At 39.1% G+C, this 17,417-nt stretch overlaps 1 protein-coding gene across 2 annotated transcripts in view; it reads left to right on the forward strand.

Moving 5' to 3' along the window:
• GPC6 (glypican 6) overlaps positions 1–17,417 on the forward strand; it is a 1,232,535-nt gene that overhangs the window by 831,564 nt on the left and 383,554 nt on the right. For both annotated transcript variants that reach the window (XM_027557801.1, XM_027557800.1), the window contains exon 4: positions 14,402–14,567. In XM_027557801.1, coding sequence (XP_027413602.1) covers positions 14,402–14,567 — 166 coding nt within the window. The remainder of the gene's footprint in view (positions 1–14,401; positions 14,568–17,417) is intronic.

The following is a 17,417-nucleotide window of genomic DNA, read 5'->3' on the forward strand; positions in this document are numbered from 1 at the left end:
GTTTACTTGATGTAGATTTCTTCCATATTTCCTGTTTTTTCTTGATTCAGTTCTGTAGGTTGTATGTTTCTAGGAACTTGTCCATTTCATCCAAGTTATCTACTTTGTTGGTATATAAATTAGTTTCCTAGGGCTACCAGAGCATATCACCACAAATGAAATGATTTAAAACAACAGAAATGTATTCCCTCACAGTTCAGTAGGCTGGAAATCTGAGGCCAAGGTGTCAGAAGAATTGATTCTTTCCAGAAGCTCAGAGGGAGAGACTATCCCATGCCTCACTCCCCACTTCTGGGAGAATAAAGATCTGAAATCAAAAACTTAACTCTATGCCTTAAGGAACTAGAAAAAGAAGAGTGAACTAAAACCAAAATTTTGCTTATCCCCACTCCAATTTTTATTGGCTTCTTCCCTTTGCTAACTTTGGTTTTTATTTTCTCTTCTTTTTCTAGTTTCTTAAAGTTTAACATTAAGATATTGATTTGAGATATTCTCTTTTAAGATAGGCATTGGTGGTTATAATTTTGCATGTTGCATTTTTATTTTTTGTTTATCTAATTATTTTCTAATTTCCCTAGTGATTTCTTCTTTAATCTCTTGGTCACATAAGAGTGTGTGATTTAGTTTCCACATATTTGTGAAATTTCAGGTTTTCCTTCTGACACTAATTTCCAGTTTTATTCTGTTTTGGTCAGAGGAGATGCATTGTATGATTGCAATCATTTTAAATTTCTTGAGACTTGAGATTTAGCAATGCCTTTTTACTGAAATTTAGCAGTCTAATTTATTTTTTTTCCCCAAACTTTAAACTTTTATTTTGTATTGGTGTATAGCTGATTAACAATGTTCAGGTAGTTTCAGGTAAACAGTAAAGGGACTCAGCCATAAATATACATATATCCATTCTCCCCCACCCCCTCCCATCCAGTCTGCCACATGACATTGAGCAGAGTTCCATGTGCAAAACAAGAGGTCCTTGTTGGTTGTCTATTTTAAATATAGCAGAGTGAACATGACCTTCCCAAAGGCCCTAACCATCCCTTCCCGCTGGCAACCATAAGTTCATTTTCTAAGTCTGTGAGTCTCTTTCTGCTTTGTAAGTTCATATTTGTATCATTTCTTTTTAGATTCTACATATGAGAGATGTCATACAATATTTTTCCTTCTCTGTCTGACTTGCTTTATTCAATATGACACTTCCTAGTTTCATGCATGGTGCTGCAACTGATATAGTTTCATTCTTTTTAATGGCTGAGTAATATTCCCTTGTATACATGTACCACATCTTCTTTATCCATTCCTCTGTCAGTAGACCTTCAGGTTGCTTCCATGTCTTTGCTATTGTAAAGAGTGATGCAGTGAACATTGGGGTGCATATACCTTTTCAGATCATGTTTTTCTCTAGATATATGCCCAGGAGTGGGATTGCTGAGTTATATGGTAGCTCTATTTTTAGATTTTTAAGGAACCTCCATACTGTTGTCTGTAGTGACTGTAACAATGTACTTCCTGACCAACAGTGTAGGAAGGTTCTCTTCTCCACACCCTCTCTAGCATTTGTTGTTCATAGATTTTTTGATGATGGCCATCCTGACAAGTATGAGGTGATATCTCCTTGTAGTTTTGACTTGCATTTCTCTAATAACCAACAATGTTGAACATCTGTTCATGTGCCTATTCACCATTTGTATGTCCTCTTTGGAGAAATGTCTATTCAGGTCTTCAGTCCATTTTTTGAGTGGGCTGTTTGTTTTGATAGCAGTCCATTTTATTTTGAAGCACTCTCTTAGTTGCTTAGTTGCTATGAGTTCTTTTTTTCTAGTTAGATTCTAGAGTTTCAAGAAAGTGATTCTGTCCATTTTTGCTAGTTTCATGGTTGCTTCAGTGGAAGGGCTGATTTTTGGAGTTCCCTACTTCACCATTCTGTGATGTCACCCTTCCGCCATGCTGATCTTGCTGTTACGTGGCTTTCTTCAGAAGTCATCTTTGTGTTCATCCCTACTTCCCAATTTTGAGCCAATGCCCTTTTTAGGGCTCCCTTTACACTGCACTTATCAATACAAAGCATTTTTTTCCCCTGGAAGTGTATGTATTCTGAGCATCGCAACACTGGTACAAGGTCTCTTTATTCTTCCCCATCTTGTTGTTCAATTGCTAAGTAATGCCCGACTCTTTAAGACTCCATGGACTGCAACAAGCCAGGTTTCCTTGTCTTTCACTATCTCCCAGAGTTTGCTCAAACTCATGTCCATTAAGGTAGCAATGCCATCCAGCCATCTCATCCTCTGTTGCCTCCTTCTCCCGATGCCCTCAATCTTTCTCAACATCAGGGTTTTTTTCCAGTGAGTTGGGTCTTTGCATCAGGTCACCAACGTATTGGAACTTCAGCTTCAGTATCAGCCCTTCCAGTGAATATTCAGAGTTTATTTCCTTTAGGATTGACTGGTTTGATCTCCTTGCTGTCCAAGGAACTCTCGAGAGGTTTCTCCAGAACCACTGTTTGAAAGCATCAATTCTTCAGTGCTAGCCTTCATTATGGGTCAATTCACATCTGTACATGACTCCTGAAAAAACCATAGCTTTGATTATAAGGACCTTTGTCAGAAAAGTGATGTCTCTGCTATTTAATACACTGTCTAGGTTTGTTCCAGGGAGCAAGTATATTTTAATTTCATGCCTACAGTCACAGTCTTCAGTGATTTTGGAACCCAAGAAAATAAAATCTGTCACTGTTTCTATTTTTCCCCATCTACTTGTCATGAAGTTATGGGACTGGATGTTATGATCTTAGCTTTTTGAAAGTTGAGTTTTAAGCCAGCTTTTCCACTCTTCTCTTTCACCCTCATCAAGACACTAGTTCTTCACACTCATCACCATAAATGTTGAATTAATGAAAGTTGCATGAAGAAAGAAGAAGCAAATTTAAATTCTCATGAAGTTACTACAAAGCCAATTTATAGGTTGCTAATTGTTAAAAGAATTATAATTAAACTTACTTAACATGAAAACTAATTTGAATGTAATTTAATCATTCTTGAGGCCTTCAGAAGACATTTAAATATCTCATAACATATTAAGATGATGAGTAAAAACATCTCATTTTTAATCTATTGGTTATCAACCGCAGAGGATAGCATCTACTGTTGTTCAAAAGCATTTTTAATTTATTCTAGTTAAATCATTCCTTTACATTAACTTGTTCAACTTTTGAGAGCCCTATCTGTCTGTATTCTGACATACATGTCTATTTGATTATTGTGGCTGTATGATTTCCACAGGAACAAGCACTTGAGAGGTTATATGTTCAAGTAAAGATTTATCACTTTCACATGTTTTCTTGATTTTTAAAACTACTTTAAGAGAAAATCTTGTTTTACATTGGCTACTGTTAGGAATTGCTAATGTGAGCACCAATGCATGAATGTTGCCCCAGATACAGAAATCTCAAGTATATTAAAGACCTTAAATGAATTGTTATTATATGACTAAGGGTATGCTGCTGCTGCTGCTAAGTCGCTTCAGTCGTGTCCGACGCTGTGCGACCCCATAGACAGCAGCCCACCAGGCTCCGCCATCTCTGGGATTCTCCAGGCAAGAACACTGGAGTGGGTTGCCATTTCCTTCTCCAATGCATGAAAGTGAAAAGTGAAAGCGAAGTTGCTCAGTCATATCCAACCCTCAGCGACCCCATGGACTGTAGCCCTCCAGGCTCCTCCGTCCATGGGATCCCCCAGGCAATAGGAAAGAGTACTGGAGTGGGGTGCCATTGCCCTCTCCTGACTAAGGGTATGCTATGCCTCAAATCACGTTAGAAAACATAAGAATTACTTGCTATAACATCCTGACACATATAGCTAGCCAGGTGGATAAGTCTTAGTCTACATCCCAATACAGATTTATTAAGGGCTTGTTTTGTATTCCTTTTTAAAAAGAAATCTAGGATGACTTCCCTGGTGGTCCAGTGGTTAAGACTTGACTTTGCCTTCCAGTGCAGCAGAGCAGGTTCAATTCCTGGTGAGGGAGATAAGATCCTACACACCAAAAATGCCAAAACATAATACAGAGGAAATGCTGTAACAAATTCAATAACTACTCTAAAAATGGTCCACATTAAAAAAAAATCTTGAAAAGAAATGCAAACAACAGAAACTACAACCTTATAAACCAAGACATCAATTGTTTATATGCTATTTATTTTTCAGTAATTTTATGAGGAATCCTTGTTATAAATTATAATGTTACTCTTCAAATTGTATTACTATTCTTCAAAACTAGTCAACTCTAAATAATTTCATTATATATAAACCACATCAAAAGATGTTAACAAAAGAACTAAACCTAAGATGCAAGGATTTCATACTGAAGTCTCATTTGTTTTACTCACAATGTTGCGTCTATCTTTCCAGGAGTAGGATAACAGAGTAAGAACCATTGGCTATTCTCTACTGCATCCCCCCCCCACCCCAGTATTCTAAATTTGTGACAAAGTGATGCTAGTGGTGAAGGACAACATGTAAAAGTTAGGTGAAAACACTAATAATTACAAAAAAAGAATGTGTTACCATGAACTTCTTTTTTCTTCCCTTAAAAACATTATTGTATTTTGCCAAGTGGAAATCGGAAATCACTTTCATAAACATCTAAATTTATTCCATTACCTAAATTTATTACCAGTCTGCTTTGAATATATAGGAAGTTATCTATACATTTTTTAAAATAGTCAAAATTAACATTCAGTTCAGTTCAGTTGCTCAGTCAAGTCCGACTCTTTGCAACCCCATAAATCGCAGTACGCCAGGCCTCCCTGTCCATCACCAACTCCTGGAGTTCACTCAAACTCACATCCATCGAGTCAGTGATGCTATCCAGCCATCTCATCCTCTGTCATCCCCTTCTCCTCCTGCCCCTAATCTCTCCCAGCATCAGAGTCTTTTCCAATGAGTCAACTCTTTGCATCAGGTGGCCAAAGTATTGGAGTTTCGGCTTTAGCATCAATCTTTCCAATGAACACCCAGGACTGCTCTCATTTAGAATGGACTGGTTGGATCTCCTTGCAGTCCAAGGGACTCTCAAGAGTCTTCTCCAGCACCACAGTTCAAAAGCATCAATTCTTCAGTGCTCAGCCTTCTTCACAGTCCAACTCTCACATCCATACATGACCACAGGAAAAACCATTGCCTTGACTAGATGGACTTTTGTTGGCAAAGTAATGTCTCTGCTTTTGAATATGCTATCTAGGTTGGTCATAATTTTCCTTCCAAGGAGTAAGTGTCTTTCAATTTCATGGCTGCAGTCACCACCTGCAGTGATTTTGGAGCCCAGAAAAATAAAGTCTGACACTGTTTCCACTGTTTCCCCATCTACTTGCCATGAAGTGATGGGACCAGATGCCATGATCTTCGTTTTCTGAACGTTGAGCTTTAAGCCAACTTTTTCACTCTCCTCTTTCACTTTCATCAAGAGGCTTTTGAGTTCCTCCTCACTTTCTGCCATAAGGGTGGTGTCATCTGCATATCTTACCAACTTAAAAAAACTCAACATTTGGTTTCTTAAGGTGAATTGCAGTCTTTATTGTTGATTAATAAGCACAATTTTCTTTAGGAGGACTTTTTAAATAGTTCATAAGATGTATACATTTGAGATCTTATTCTATTGTAAATTTTAAATATGAGTTTTTAAACTCCTTTCTTTATTTTGGTTTTGCCAAATATACAGATATATCTATTATTTCAGAATTATTGTTTATTTAATTTTTCATATTTTCTAGACACCAACTCATGAATGATTTTATATCTGATGCTTATTAGAACCTCCTGAATTAAAATCCCACTATAGATATTACTCAGAGGAAATTCACCATAAATTTAAAAGCAGATCAGATCAGATCAGTCGCTCAGTCGTGTACGACTCTTTGCGACCTCATGAATCGCAGCATGCCAGGCCTCCCTGTCCATCACCAACTCCCGGAGTTCACTCAGACTCACGTCCATCGAGTCAGTGATGCCATCCAGCCATCTCATCCTCTGGCGTCCCCTTCTCCTCTTGCCCCCAATCCCTCCCAGCATCAGAGTCTTTTCCAATGAGTCAACTCTTTGCATGAGGTGGCCAAAGTACAGGAGTTTCAGCTTTAGCATCATTCCTTCCAAAGAAATCCCAGGGCTGATCTCCTTCAGAATGGACTGGTTGGATCTCCTTGCAGTCCAAGGGACTCTCAAGAGTCTTCTCCAACACCACAGTTCAAAAGCATCAATTCTTCAGCACTCAGCCTTCTTCACAGTCCAACTCTCACATCCATACATGATCACAGGAAAAACCATAGCCTTGACTAGACGAACCTTTGTTGGCAAAGTAATGTCTCTGCTTTTCAATATGCTATCTAGGTTGGTCGTAACTTTCCTTCCAAGGAGTGTCTTTTAATTTCATGGCTGCAGTCACCATCTGCAATGATTTTGGAGCCCAGAAAGATAAATTCTGACACTGTTTCCACTGTTTCCCCATCTATTTCCCATGAAGTGATGGGACCGGATGCCAGATCTTCGTTTTCTGAATGTTGAGCTTTAATCCAACTTTTTCACTCTCCTCTTTCACTTTCATCAAGAAGCTTTTTAGTTCCTCTTCACTCTCTGCCATATGGGTGGTGTCATCTGCATATCTGAGGTTATTGATATTTCTCCCGGCTATCTTGATTTCAGCTTGTGTTTCTTCCAGTCCAGCGTTTCTCATGATATAGTCTGCATATAAGTTAAATAAACAGGTGACAATATACAGCCTGACGTACTTCTTTTCCTATTTGAAACCAGTCTGTTGTTCCATGTCCAGTTCTAACTGTTGCTTCCTGACCTGCATACAAATTTCTCAAGAGGCAGATCAGGTGGTCTGGTATTCCCATCTCTTTCAGAATTTTCCACAGTTTATTGTGATGCACACAGTCAAAGGCTTTGGCATAGTCAATAAAGCAGAAATAGATGTTTTTCTGGAACTCTCTTGCTTTTTCCATGATCCAGCAGATGTTGGCAATTTGATCTCTGGTTTCTCTGCCTTTTCTAAAACCAGCTTGAACATCTGGAAGTTCACGGTTCACATTTTGCAGAAGCCTGGCTTGGAGAATTTTGAGCATTACTTTACCAGCGTGTGAAATGAGTGCAATTGTGCGGTAGTTTGAGCATTCTTTGGCATTGCCTTTCTTTGGGATTGGAATGAAAAGTGACCTTTTCCAGTCCTGTGGCCACTGCTGAGTTTTCCAAATTTGCTGGCATATTGAGTGCAGCACTTTCACAGCATCATCTTTCAGGATTTGGAATAGCTCAACTGGAATTCTATCACCTCCACTAGCTTTGTTCATAGTGATGCTTTCTAAGGCCCACTTGACTTCACATTCCAGGATGTCTGGGTCTAGGTGAGTGATCACACCATCGTGATTATCTGGGTCGTGAAGATCTTTTTTGTACAGTTCTTCTGTGTATTCTTGCCATCTCTTCTTCATATCTTCTGCTTCTGTTAGGTCCATACCATTTCTGTCCTTTATCGAGCCCATCTTTGCATGAAATGTTCCCTTGGTATCTCTGATTTTCTTGAAGAGATCTCTCGTCTTTTCCATTCTATTGTTTTCCTCTATTTCTTTGCATTGATCGCTGAAGAAGGCTTTCTTATCTCTTCTTGCTATTCTTTGGAACTCTGCATTCAGATGTTTATATCTTTCCTCTTCTCCTTTGCTTTTCACTTCTCTTCTTTTCACAGCTATTTGTAAGGCGTCCCCAGACAGCCATTTTGCTTTTTTTGCATTTCTTTTCCATGGGGATAGTCTTGATCCCTGTCTCCTGTACAATGTCATGAACCTCATTCCATAGTTCATCAGGCACTCTATCAGATCTAGGCCCTTAAATCTATTTCTCACTTCCACTGTATAATCATAAGGGATTTGATTTAGGTCATACCTGAATGGTCTAGTGGTTTTCCCTGCTTTCTTCAATTTAAGTCTGAATTTGGCATAAGGAGTTCATGATCTGAGTCACAGTCAGCTCCTGGTCTTGTTTTTGCCAACTGTATAGAGCTTCTCCATCTTTGGCTGCAAAGAATATAATCAGTCTGATTTCAGTGTTGACCATCTGGTGATGTCCATGTATAGAGTCTTCTCTTGTGTTGTTGGAAGAGGGTGTTTGTTATGACCAGTGCATTTTCTTGGCAAAATTCTATTAGTCTTTGCCCTGCTTCATTCCGTATTCCAAGGCCAAATTTGCCTGTTACTCCAGGTGTTTCTTGACTTCCTAGTTTTGCATTCCAGTCTCCTATGATGAAAAGGACATCTTTTTTGGGTGTTAGTTCTAAAAGGTCTTGTAGGTCTTCATAGAACCATTCAACTTCAGCTTCTTCAGTGTTACTGGTTGGGGCATAGACTTGGATTGCTGTGACATTGAATGGTTTGCCTTGAAAACGAACAGAGATCATTCTGTCATTTTTGAGATTGCATCCAAGTACTGCATTTCGGACTCTTTTGTTGACCATGATGGCTACTCCATTTCTTCTAAGGGATTCCTGCCCACAGTAGTAGATATAATGGTCATCTGAGTTAAATTCACCCATTCCAGTCCATTTCAGTTCACTGATTCCTAGAATGTCGACATTCACTCTTGCCATCTCTTATTTGACCACTTCCAATTTGCATTGATTCATGGACCTGACATTCCAGGTTCCTATGCAATATTGCTCTTTACAGCATCAGACCTTGCTTCTATCACCAGTCACATCCACAGCTGGGTATTCTTTTTGCTTTGGCTCCATCCCTTCATTCTTTCTGGAGTTATTTCTCCACTGATCTCCAGTAGCATATTGGGCACCTACTGACCTGGGGAGTTTCTCTTTCAGTATCCTATCATTTTGCCTTTCCATACTGTTCATGGGGTTCTCAAGGCAAGAATACTGAAGTGGTTTGCCATTCCCTTCTCCAGTGGACCACATTCTGTCAGATCTCTCCATCATGACCTGCCCATCTTGGACTGCCCCACGGGCATGGCTTAGTTTCATTGAGTTAGACCAGGCTGTGGTCCTAGTGTGATTAGATTGACTAGTTTTCTGTGAGTATGGTTTCAGTGTGTTTGCCCTCTGATGCCCTCTTGCAACACCTACTGTCTTACTTGGGCTTCTCTTTCCTTGGGCATGGGATATCTCTTCATGGCTGCTCCAGCAAAGCGCAGCCATTGCTTCTTCCCTTGGATGAGGGGTATCTCCTTACCGCCGCCCTTCCTGACTTTCAACTTGGGATAGCTCCTCTAGGCCCTCCTGCACCCACGCAGCCACGGCCCCTTGGATGTGGGTTTGGTCTTCCTGGCCACCGTCCCTGGCCTCAGGCGTGGGTTGCTCCTCCCGGCCGCCACCCCTGGCCTCCGGCTTAGGGGCATGGGGTAGCTCCTCCCAGCGGCCGCCCTTGACCTCGGGCTCGGGGTATCACCTCTCGGCCGCCCCCCTGACCTCGGACACGGGGTAGCTCCTCTTGGCTGTTCCTGCGCCGTGGCAGTCTGGTACTCTCGGCCGCTGACCCTGACCTCGGATGTGGAGTGACTCCTCTTGGCCGCCGCCCTTCAGGCATGGGGTCCTCCCAGCTTCTGCCCCTGACCTCGGACGTGGGGTGGCTTCTCTAGGCTGCACTTAGCGTGCCAGTCCCCTATTAAAAAGACCAAAATAAAAATAGTAATAATACCAAATATTGGCATGGATGTGAAGAAAACTGGATCTCTCATACATTGCTAGTGGAAATGTAGAGGACTTCACTCTTCTGGAAAATAGTTTGGCAATTTCTGGTAAAACTAAACACACAATAACTATTTGACCCATTAATTGCACTCTTGGACATTTATCCAAAAGAAATGAAAATTTATGTTTATGCAAAAACTTCTGCATGAATGCTTATAGAAGCTTTAACCCTAATAGCCAAGTACTGGAAACAACCCACGTATCCTTCAGTGAGTGAAGAGTTCTACAAATTTGGTATATCCAAACAATAATACTGCTCAGCAAATAAAAAGAATGAATACATGCAACTTGGATGGACCTCAAGGGCATACTCAATTCAAAACAAAAAAGAAGCTTAAAATGTTACATACTAGTTGATTCCTACAATGATAAAGACATAAAGATGAAAAATAGATTAGTGGTTGCTTGGTGATAGGGACAAGGGGTGAGTTAGGAGCACAACAGAATGCTTTTTTTGTGACTGAAAAGTTCTGTATGTTGACTGTGGTATGGTTACACTAATCCATACATAGGGTTGCATTGCACAGAAGTATACACATGCACACACATACAAAGAATGCAGACTTAAAAAATCATGAAAACTGAATAAGTTCTATAAATTCATTAGCAGCAATGTATCAATGTTGGGCTTTCCTGATAGCTCAGAAATAAAGAATCCACCTGCAATGCAGGAGACCTGGGTTCGATCCTTTGGTTGGGAAGATCCCCTGGAGGATGGCGTGACAACCCACTCCAATATTCTTGCCTGGAGAATCCCCATGGACAGAGGAGCCTGGAAATGTCTATGAACCTTTGATATGGTTTTATGAGATGTTTCCATTGAAGGAAGGTGAGTGAAGGGTACCCAGGACTCTACTGGTTTTGCAAATTCTTATGAGTCTATAGTGATTTTGAAATTAAAATAATTTTTAAGAATAATAGCACAATTATAAAATACTACTATACATTTTAAAAATAGGCGTAGCCTACTGGTATCTGAATGCAATTGGCATTTGAAACAACCTCTTTTCAAAGGCTTACTTCTAAAAGTCTTCAGTTTGAAGTGATTCATTTTTTTAAAATTTGAATTCAAGTATGCAGTTGTTTCACTTCAAAAAATATGGTCTGTGAACATAAAAGTTGCAGCTCTGTCCTCCACACTTTTTCTTCTTCTTCTTCGAATGCCCTTTATTTGACCAGGAAGGATGTCATTTCCTAGAGTACTGAGAAAGCCACATTTAACTTGAACAACATTGTTCTTTTAGGTTATTAAGGGTATTCAATTTTCTCTGTTGGTTGCCACTCTGAGTTGGAGACTCTTCTGAAATGTCAGACTGAGAAAATTGCCCCAGTTCCAATACACACACATACACACAAATGCCACAAAACTTTGGAATTAATACAATCAATAACCTTTGAAAATGGAGTTAAAAGCAACAATTGAATACTAAGATGTATCAAACTATCTTGTTCCCTTTTTCTTTGAATATCAATGTGGCCAGGGAATTGAGAACCACAATAGAGAGTTCAATTGAAAAAGCATTTATTGAATACCTAAATCACAATACCTTATAGTGATGTTCATATTATGCAAAGTGGTACAGGTTATAGTGATGAGAAAGAGTCCATACCCTCCAAAGGATGTCCTATTTGCATCTCCACTATTGACACAATGCTGGAGACCTGGGTTCAATCCCCTGGAGAAGGGAATGGCTACCCACTTCAGTATTCTTGCCTAGAGAATTCCATGGACAGAGGAGACTGGTGGACTAGTCCATGGGGTTCAAGGAGTCAGACACTACTGAGCGACTAGTAACTAGGCTTTATACTGGCACACTGAGTGAGAAACGGCAAAGCATTATATAACACCAATGACAAGGAGATCAAACATTCAGCAGAGTCAAAGGAAGAAATAGCTTAGCCACCTTGGATGAAAATAGGGTAGGTCTCTGGAGAAAGGCATCATCAGGTCAGGAGAGTAGTTGCGAGGCTATGAAAATTAAAGTGCTATGAACAATGGTTTGTAGGACTACATCCACACCAAATAAGTAAAATGTATAAGAATTCAGAATTTCACATACAGAATTTTTCTATTTTCTGTGAATGATGTGGGATACATGTGGATAAAGTATTTTTTTTTTAATTCTGCCCAATTGTGGATAAAATTTGGCATTTTCAACAAAATATCCTATCTCAAAAAGTGAAACTTAATTGCCCAGTCATGTCTGATTCTTTGCGAGCCCCATGGACGGTATCCCTTCAGGCTCCTCTGTCCATGGTATTCTCCAGGCAAGAATACTGGAGTGGGTAGCCATTCCCTTCTCCAGGGGATCTTGTCAACCCGGAGATTGAACCCAGGAAGCCTGGCATGCTGCAGTCCATGGGGTCACAAAGAGTCTGACACGACTCAGTGACTGAACGACAGACAGCAATCCTGTCTGGAGAGGTAGATATGACGGTACTGATATGAGCTCAGAAGAAAAGTCACCAGACTCCTCTCTTTTGTTCTCATTTTCTGTTGGTTTTGTTGTTGGAAAATAAATCTTAGCATTAGTGGATACTAAACCATTCTCCATTTTTTTTAACATAAAAAGGTCAATTATATTCTACTGTGTTTATTTGATTGGGACTACTTAAAGTGCTAACCTTTATCATTGATCAGGTTAATTCTATTTTATTAAAGCCAACATTAAATTATCAGGAAAATTAAAAATCAAAAGGATAATCCTTTACTATGAACGCATTAAAAATAAGGTGGATTAATGGATGGATAAGAAAGAGAGATATGTGAAAAAAAATCAGTGAAGAAAATTTTCATCAAATTTTGGAAAGAAAATACAAAAAAAATTAAAAGGATAACAGGAGCTTTTGGTGCATAGATAAGTAGATGATAGATAGATAATAGATGGCTTCATTTCTTGAAATAATAACTTGGGGACTTTGTCAGTTTTCTTGATCTGAATCAAATAGACTGTCAAATATTTCTCTAGCACAGATGGGTTTATTCAGGATCAGGAGAGAACTCAATTCAGAAAATGAAGGAGGGCGCTTTTTGGAGGAGAAAAGGAAGTTGGGAGCTCTGTTCTAGTAAATAGAGTCCTTGGCTTTTCATTGGCTGGGTCCTTGTCTCTGCTATTGTTGCAGGTGTGAGAGCTCCCCCTTCTGGTCTCCCAACTCTATTTAATTGAGGTTTCTGTCTATTAATTTTTTACAGTGTACACCATAAAATTAAGAAAATGTTACAGAAACCAAAATCTTGCTTTAGAAACCTCAAATATGGTTTCCAGGCAAAGGATAAAATGACAGAGGTAAGCTATAGTAGTGGAAAATATCCATTTATATGGAAATACCTTTTACTGCCCTATCTTTACATTGGCGTCATGCTTTGTCAGTATCTGAAGTCTCTGGGCATGTAATTGTCACCTGGGGGCCCAGGTCTATCCAATAAGACTCTAACTCTCCAGGAGATCCAAACAATACAGATTAGACTTGTTTTCAGAACAAGACCACAAGAACAGAAACAGGGTCTTGACTAAAACATCAATGTTATATTAAATGTCCAAAAAATATGTCACAAATGTTTGTATCTGGCTTCCCCAGTGGCTCAGTGGTAAAGAATCAGCCTGCAATTCAGGAGACAGGTTGGATCCCTGGGTTAGGCAGATTCCCTGAAGAAGAAAATGGCAACCCACTCCAGTATTCTTGCATGAGAAATCCCATGGACAGAGGAGCCTGGTGGGCTATAGTTCCATACAACTGCAAAGAGTTGGACATGACTTAGTGACTAAATAACATTGTTTGTATCCAGCCTTGAAAAAAGGCTTTCTGTAGTTTTTTTTTTTTTTTTTTTTCTGGTTTTGGTCCATTCCATTTTAAATATTCTGTCCTCTTAAAAGTCAAATTGGAATTTTCAGTGAGTCTAAAAAAGACCTGATTGGTTTAGAATTGATTAACTTAGAACCATTCACTGCTTATTGTATTCAAGGCAAATAGCACTTCATTATAGGTGGATTAGTAGCTCCTCTGAATTGCTGCAAGGATTTCTCTTCATATTCAACCCTGGATCCATCTTCCAAAGTTCCCAGAACTGCAAAGCTTCAGATGCCTGAAGATGATGTCTTGGCAGTTCCACTGCTTCTCAACAAGCCTGGATCTCAGAAATCCCAGACAAGTTGATATTGATCCTTTTTAAAAAGTTATGTACAGAGGAAGTGTATCTGCCAACCTCCTTTAGAAACAGGGTCAAATAACCAGTTGGAAAATTTTCCAAAGGTGTCACATTAAACTTTAATAATACCTTCATTTTTATGGGGCTGTTAACTTTGGAAATTGCTTTCACATGCGTTATCTCATTGCATGTTCTATTTCATTGAAAGAGTGTCTAGGTTTTAGGACTAAATTGCAATGACATAGATATCAAAATGTTGGCAAGGACAATTCAAGAAAAATGATTATTCCTATACTGAACAGAAGTATTAAAGAGGAATTGACTGACTCAAGATTAAATACTGCAAAGGATTAAGATTCTAATGGCTCCTTTAGCCTGCTGCCCAGCTGTTGAAGGTTTATCAGGGCCATTTCACTGTTTTCCATTTTCAAGGATAAAATGAGTCACTTCTTTTTTGTCCCCTTCCATCCTTCTTATTTCTGATTTTTTTTTTCAATAAATCTTTAGGTCAGCCCGACCCCAGGCTGCATCCGTGCCCTCATGAAGATGCTATACTGCGCTTATTGTCGAGGACTCCCCACGGTGAGACCATGCAACAACTACTGCCTCAACGTCATGAAGGGCTGCCTGGCAAATCAAGCCGATCTCGACACCGAGTGGAACCTGTTTATAGGTAAGGAGCATCACCACGGATGCCTGATGGGCAGGTCCAAAGTGGTGATGACTTGTAGAGACTAGGAGGGTTGAAACACACACACACAGAATGTTTAGACAATCATAAATATTATGTTGCATTTTTCTTCATTTTTTTAATCCTGAGAAGTAAGACTTCTTGGTCTATTGTGACGGACAGTCCTGTTGAAGATAGTATGAGCCAGCAGTAGTGCAGTAGCTGATCTGTCTGATGAAGATAGAAGTAATCTTGTTGAATTTCTGGGAGTGCCTATGAGTAAGGGACACATTAGAAAAAAATCTTGTTTCAAGAAAAAGCCCAGAGTCCTGTCTGTTTCTTATTTGTAGTGTCTCAGTATAATCACAGATATTAGTAAACACTTCCTTCCTTAAACATCGATGGTGAAAATCGCTCAATATTTTTGCTGAAATATGCAGATTTTCTTCCTCAGCCTCCAGAGAAGAATGTTTTCAGCACAGCAGCATGAAACAGTCTTCCTGTCTTTAAAAAGGAGGCGGGAAGGAGGTGGGGGAGATACAGAGTAGGCCTGTGAATCACTGCTGTGGTCTGGAGATGCAGAAACCACTCAGGAGACTGTACTGCCTAAAGATAGTTCCCAAATTGCTATCCAAGGATAAAAGGACAAATTTCATAGGCAGGCTTCTCCCAGGAAAATACACAGGCCTTGAAAGAGTAAATGTGTTTTCTCCCCCTCTGTCAAATGGCCTTCAAATAGAAGTAGTTTTCAACTGCATTTACTGGGGTTGCATTGTGACAAGCAGAGTGGGGTCAATAACAGTGGCATTCCTCAGAGGGACTTCATCATTTATGCAACCCTCTAAACTAGAAGGCTTGAGTAAAGTCTTCTGACATCTCAGATTTGGGTAGGAAAGGAAATAGGTGCATCAGAATGCAAAGAAACCTTAACAAAAATATGCAGTCAGCCTTGGCAGAAAAACTCATTAGCTAACACACTGTTTTGCTTATGAAGGCCAAAGAAAATGGTTGTAAAGTTTTAGAAAGATTTTAGAGTGGGTAGATCCAAATGGAAGTAATCTAACAAAGATCTCAGAAATCGTTACAGAGAGAATAAATTGATGTATTCCACTCTTTCTCTTCAGGGGGAGGACAAAATCTATTTGTATAATCTTGAGTTACTTCATTTGAGAAATGAGGGGGTTTTAAAAAAGTTAATCACTAAGGTACCTTTCTAACTCAAAAAGATGTGGTTCTTTGCTAAGATTTTTGTCCTTTGCTAAGATTTTGGAGAGGAGTATGAATTTTTTAGACACGTAAGCCTGAACTTCTAAAATATAAGTTTAGATGAATTTTAGCAAAGACATTCTACCTAAATAATACTAATTTAAAAACACTTGCATCCTTCATTCACCTACTCAATTCAAAAGAAAAAGTAATTCAACTGTAGTATATTGTATAATCATATTATCACTTACATATGTAAAGCCTAAACTGAAACAACTGTATAAAGCATCGAGTGGTAAAAGTAAAACAAATCTGTAAGTTAAATGCAAACTATAAATAAAGAAAGCTTAAGCTTACCACATTAAAGTACCCACAAAGAAATCTAAAAAGATTTACCTATTAAAAAAGCAGATAAGTCTCACAGCATCATCACTTTTGAATCATAAAAATTATTCATACTGTTGGGTTGAAATTACCATAACGCATAACACAGTCAAACTGTTTTGGTCAGCTTGCAATTTACTGGTGAAAGTAGGCATGTGGATTTTGTTAAATAGAGCAGGACATGATCAAAAATTAGAATATGGGCTTGTTAACTTGTAAGAGCAACAGTGACTTGTTGATTGGCTTTTTTTCTCAGTGTTGTTGGCTGTTTTAACATGAAACAAATCCTTATACTTCAATCAGCTGGTTTTCCTAGGTGCCAATTTGATGTGAAATGAAATGCCTAGAAAATCATTTGATTTAAAAACTAAAATTTGAACTTAAACCTATGATGGGGTTACCTGTGGTGTCTTACCATGTGTTTGAAGGGAAGCTGGTGGTTGGGCCTGCATTCATATATTTCATAGCCCTTGCTCCCCTATATCATTTTTTATTAGTACTAGAGATCGCTAAGAAAATTCTTCCAATTTTCTTACCTGTGGCATTGAGAATTGACCAGCTGCATAGACTTACAGGGCAAATTATGTTCTTGCTAATACTTGTCTGGATATGAGGTGTGAGTTCACCAGCTTATTACATGAATTAGTCAAATGTGCCAAGTCCATTTTCCACACAGATACATCCAAGATGGCAGTGTTACAGTGTTCACGAATGCAGCAGCAGAGGTCAGTGAGCAAATCAGTAATTCAACAAAAATTACATATAATAGCCCTCTCTCTGCTTAGCACCTGCATCCCATCACTCTTAGACCGCCAGTGTCTCATCATCAAGCCCTTCATTCCTACTGCTGTCAACTGCACGTGCCGTCTCTGTCTTCCACATCAATGTCCTGGTTTATACATTTTACCAGTTGTTTTTTTATTATGTGCTCATCTAAACGGTTAACAGTGGCACGCAATCAACCAGCAGTCACAACGAGGATTGAATTGGTGGCACATTCTCATAATCTCTACAATGCCTCAAATTAATTGAAAGTGATTTGTAACGATTTAGAATTCAGTTGGTGTCTGCATCATGTCAAAAGAAAGACACTTTGCTGATAAAGTGAAATGTTTTAAGTGTTCAAGTAAAAACCCCAGTGGTATTCACATTCATTTCTGAAGTTCTGCAGTTTTTTTTTTAAATCCTAGGGAAAAAAATCAGGGGTTCTACTTGTGGTATATTTTCATAGTTCTTTAGAAATTTTAGCTCTGTTAAAGTAGG

The sequence above is a fragment of the Bos indicus x Bos taurus genome, chromosome 12 (genome assembly GCF_003369695.1).
Source record: "Bos indicus x Bos taurus breed Angus x Brahman F1 hybrid chromosome 12, Bos_hybrid_MaternalHap_v2.0, whole genome shotgun sequence".
Classification (NCBI taxonomy): domain Eukaryota; kingdom Metazoa; phylum Chordata; class Mammalia; order Artiodactyla; family Bovidae; genus Bos; species Bos indicus x Bos taurus.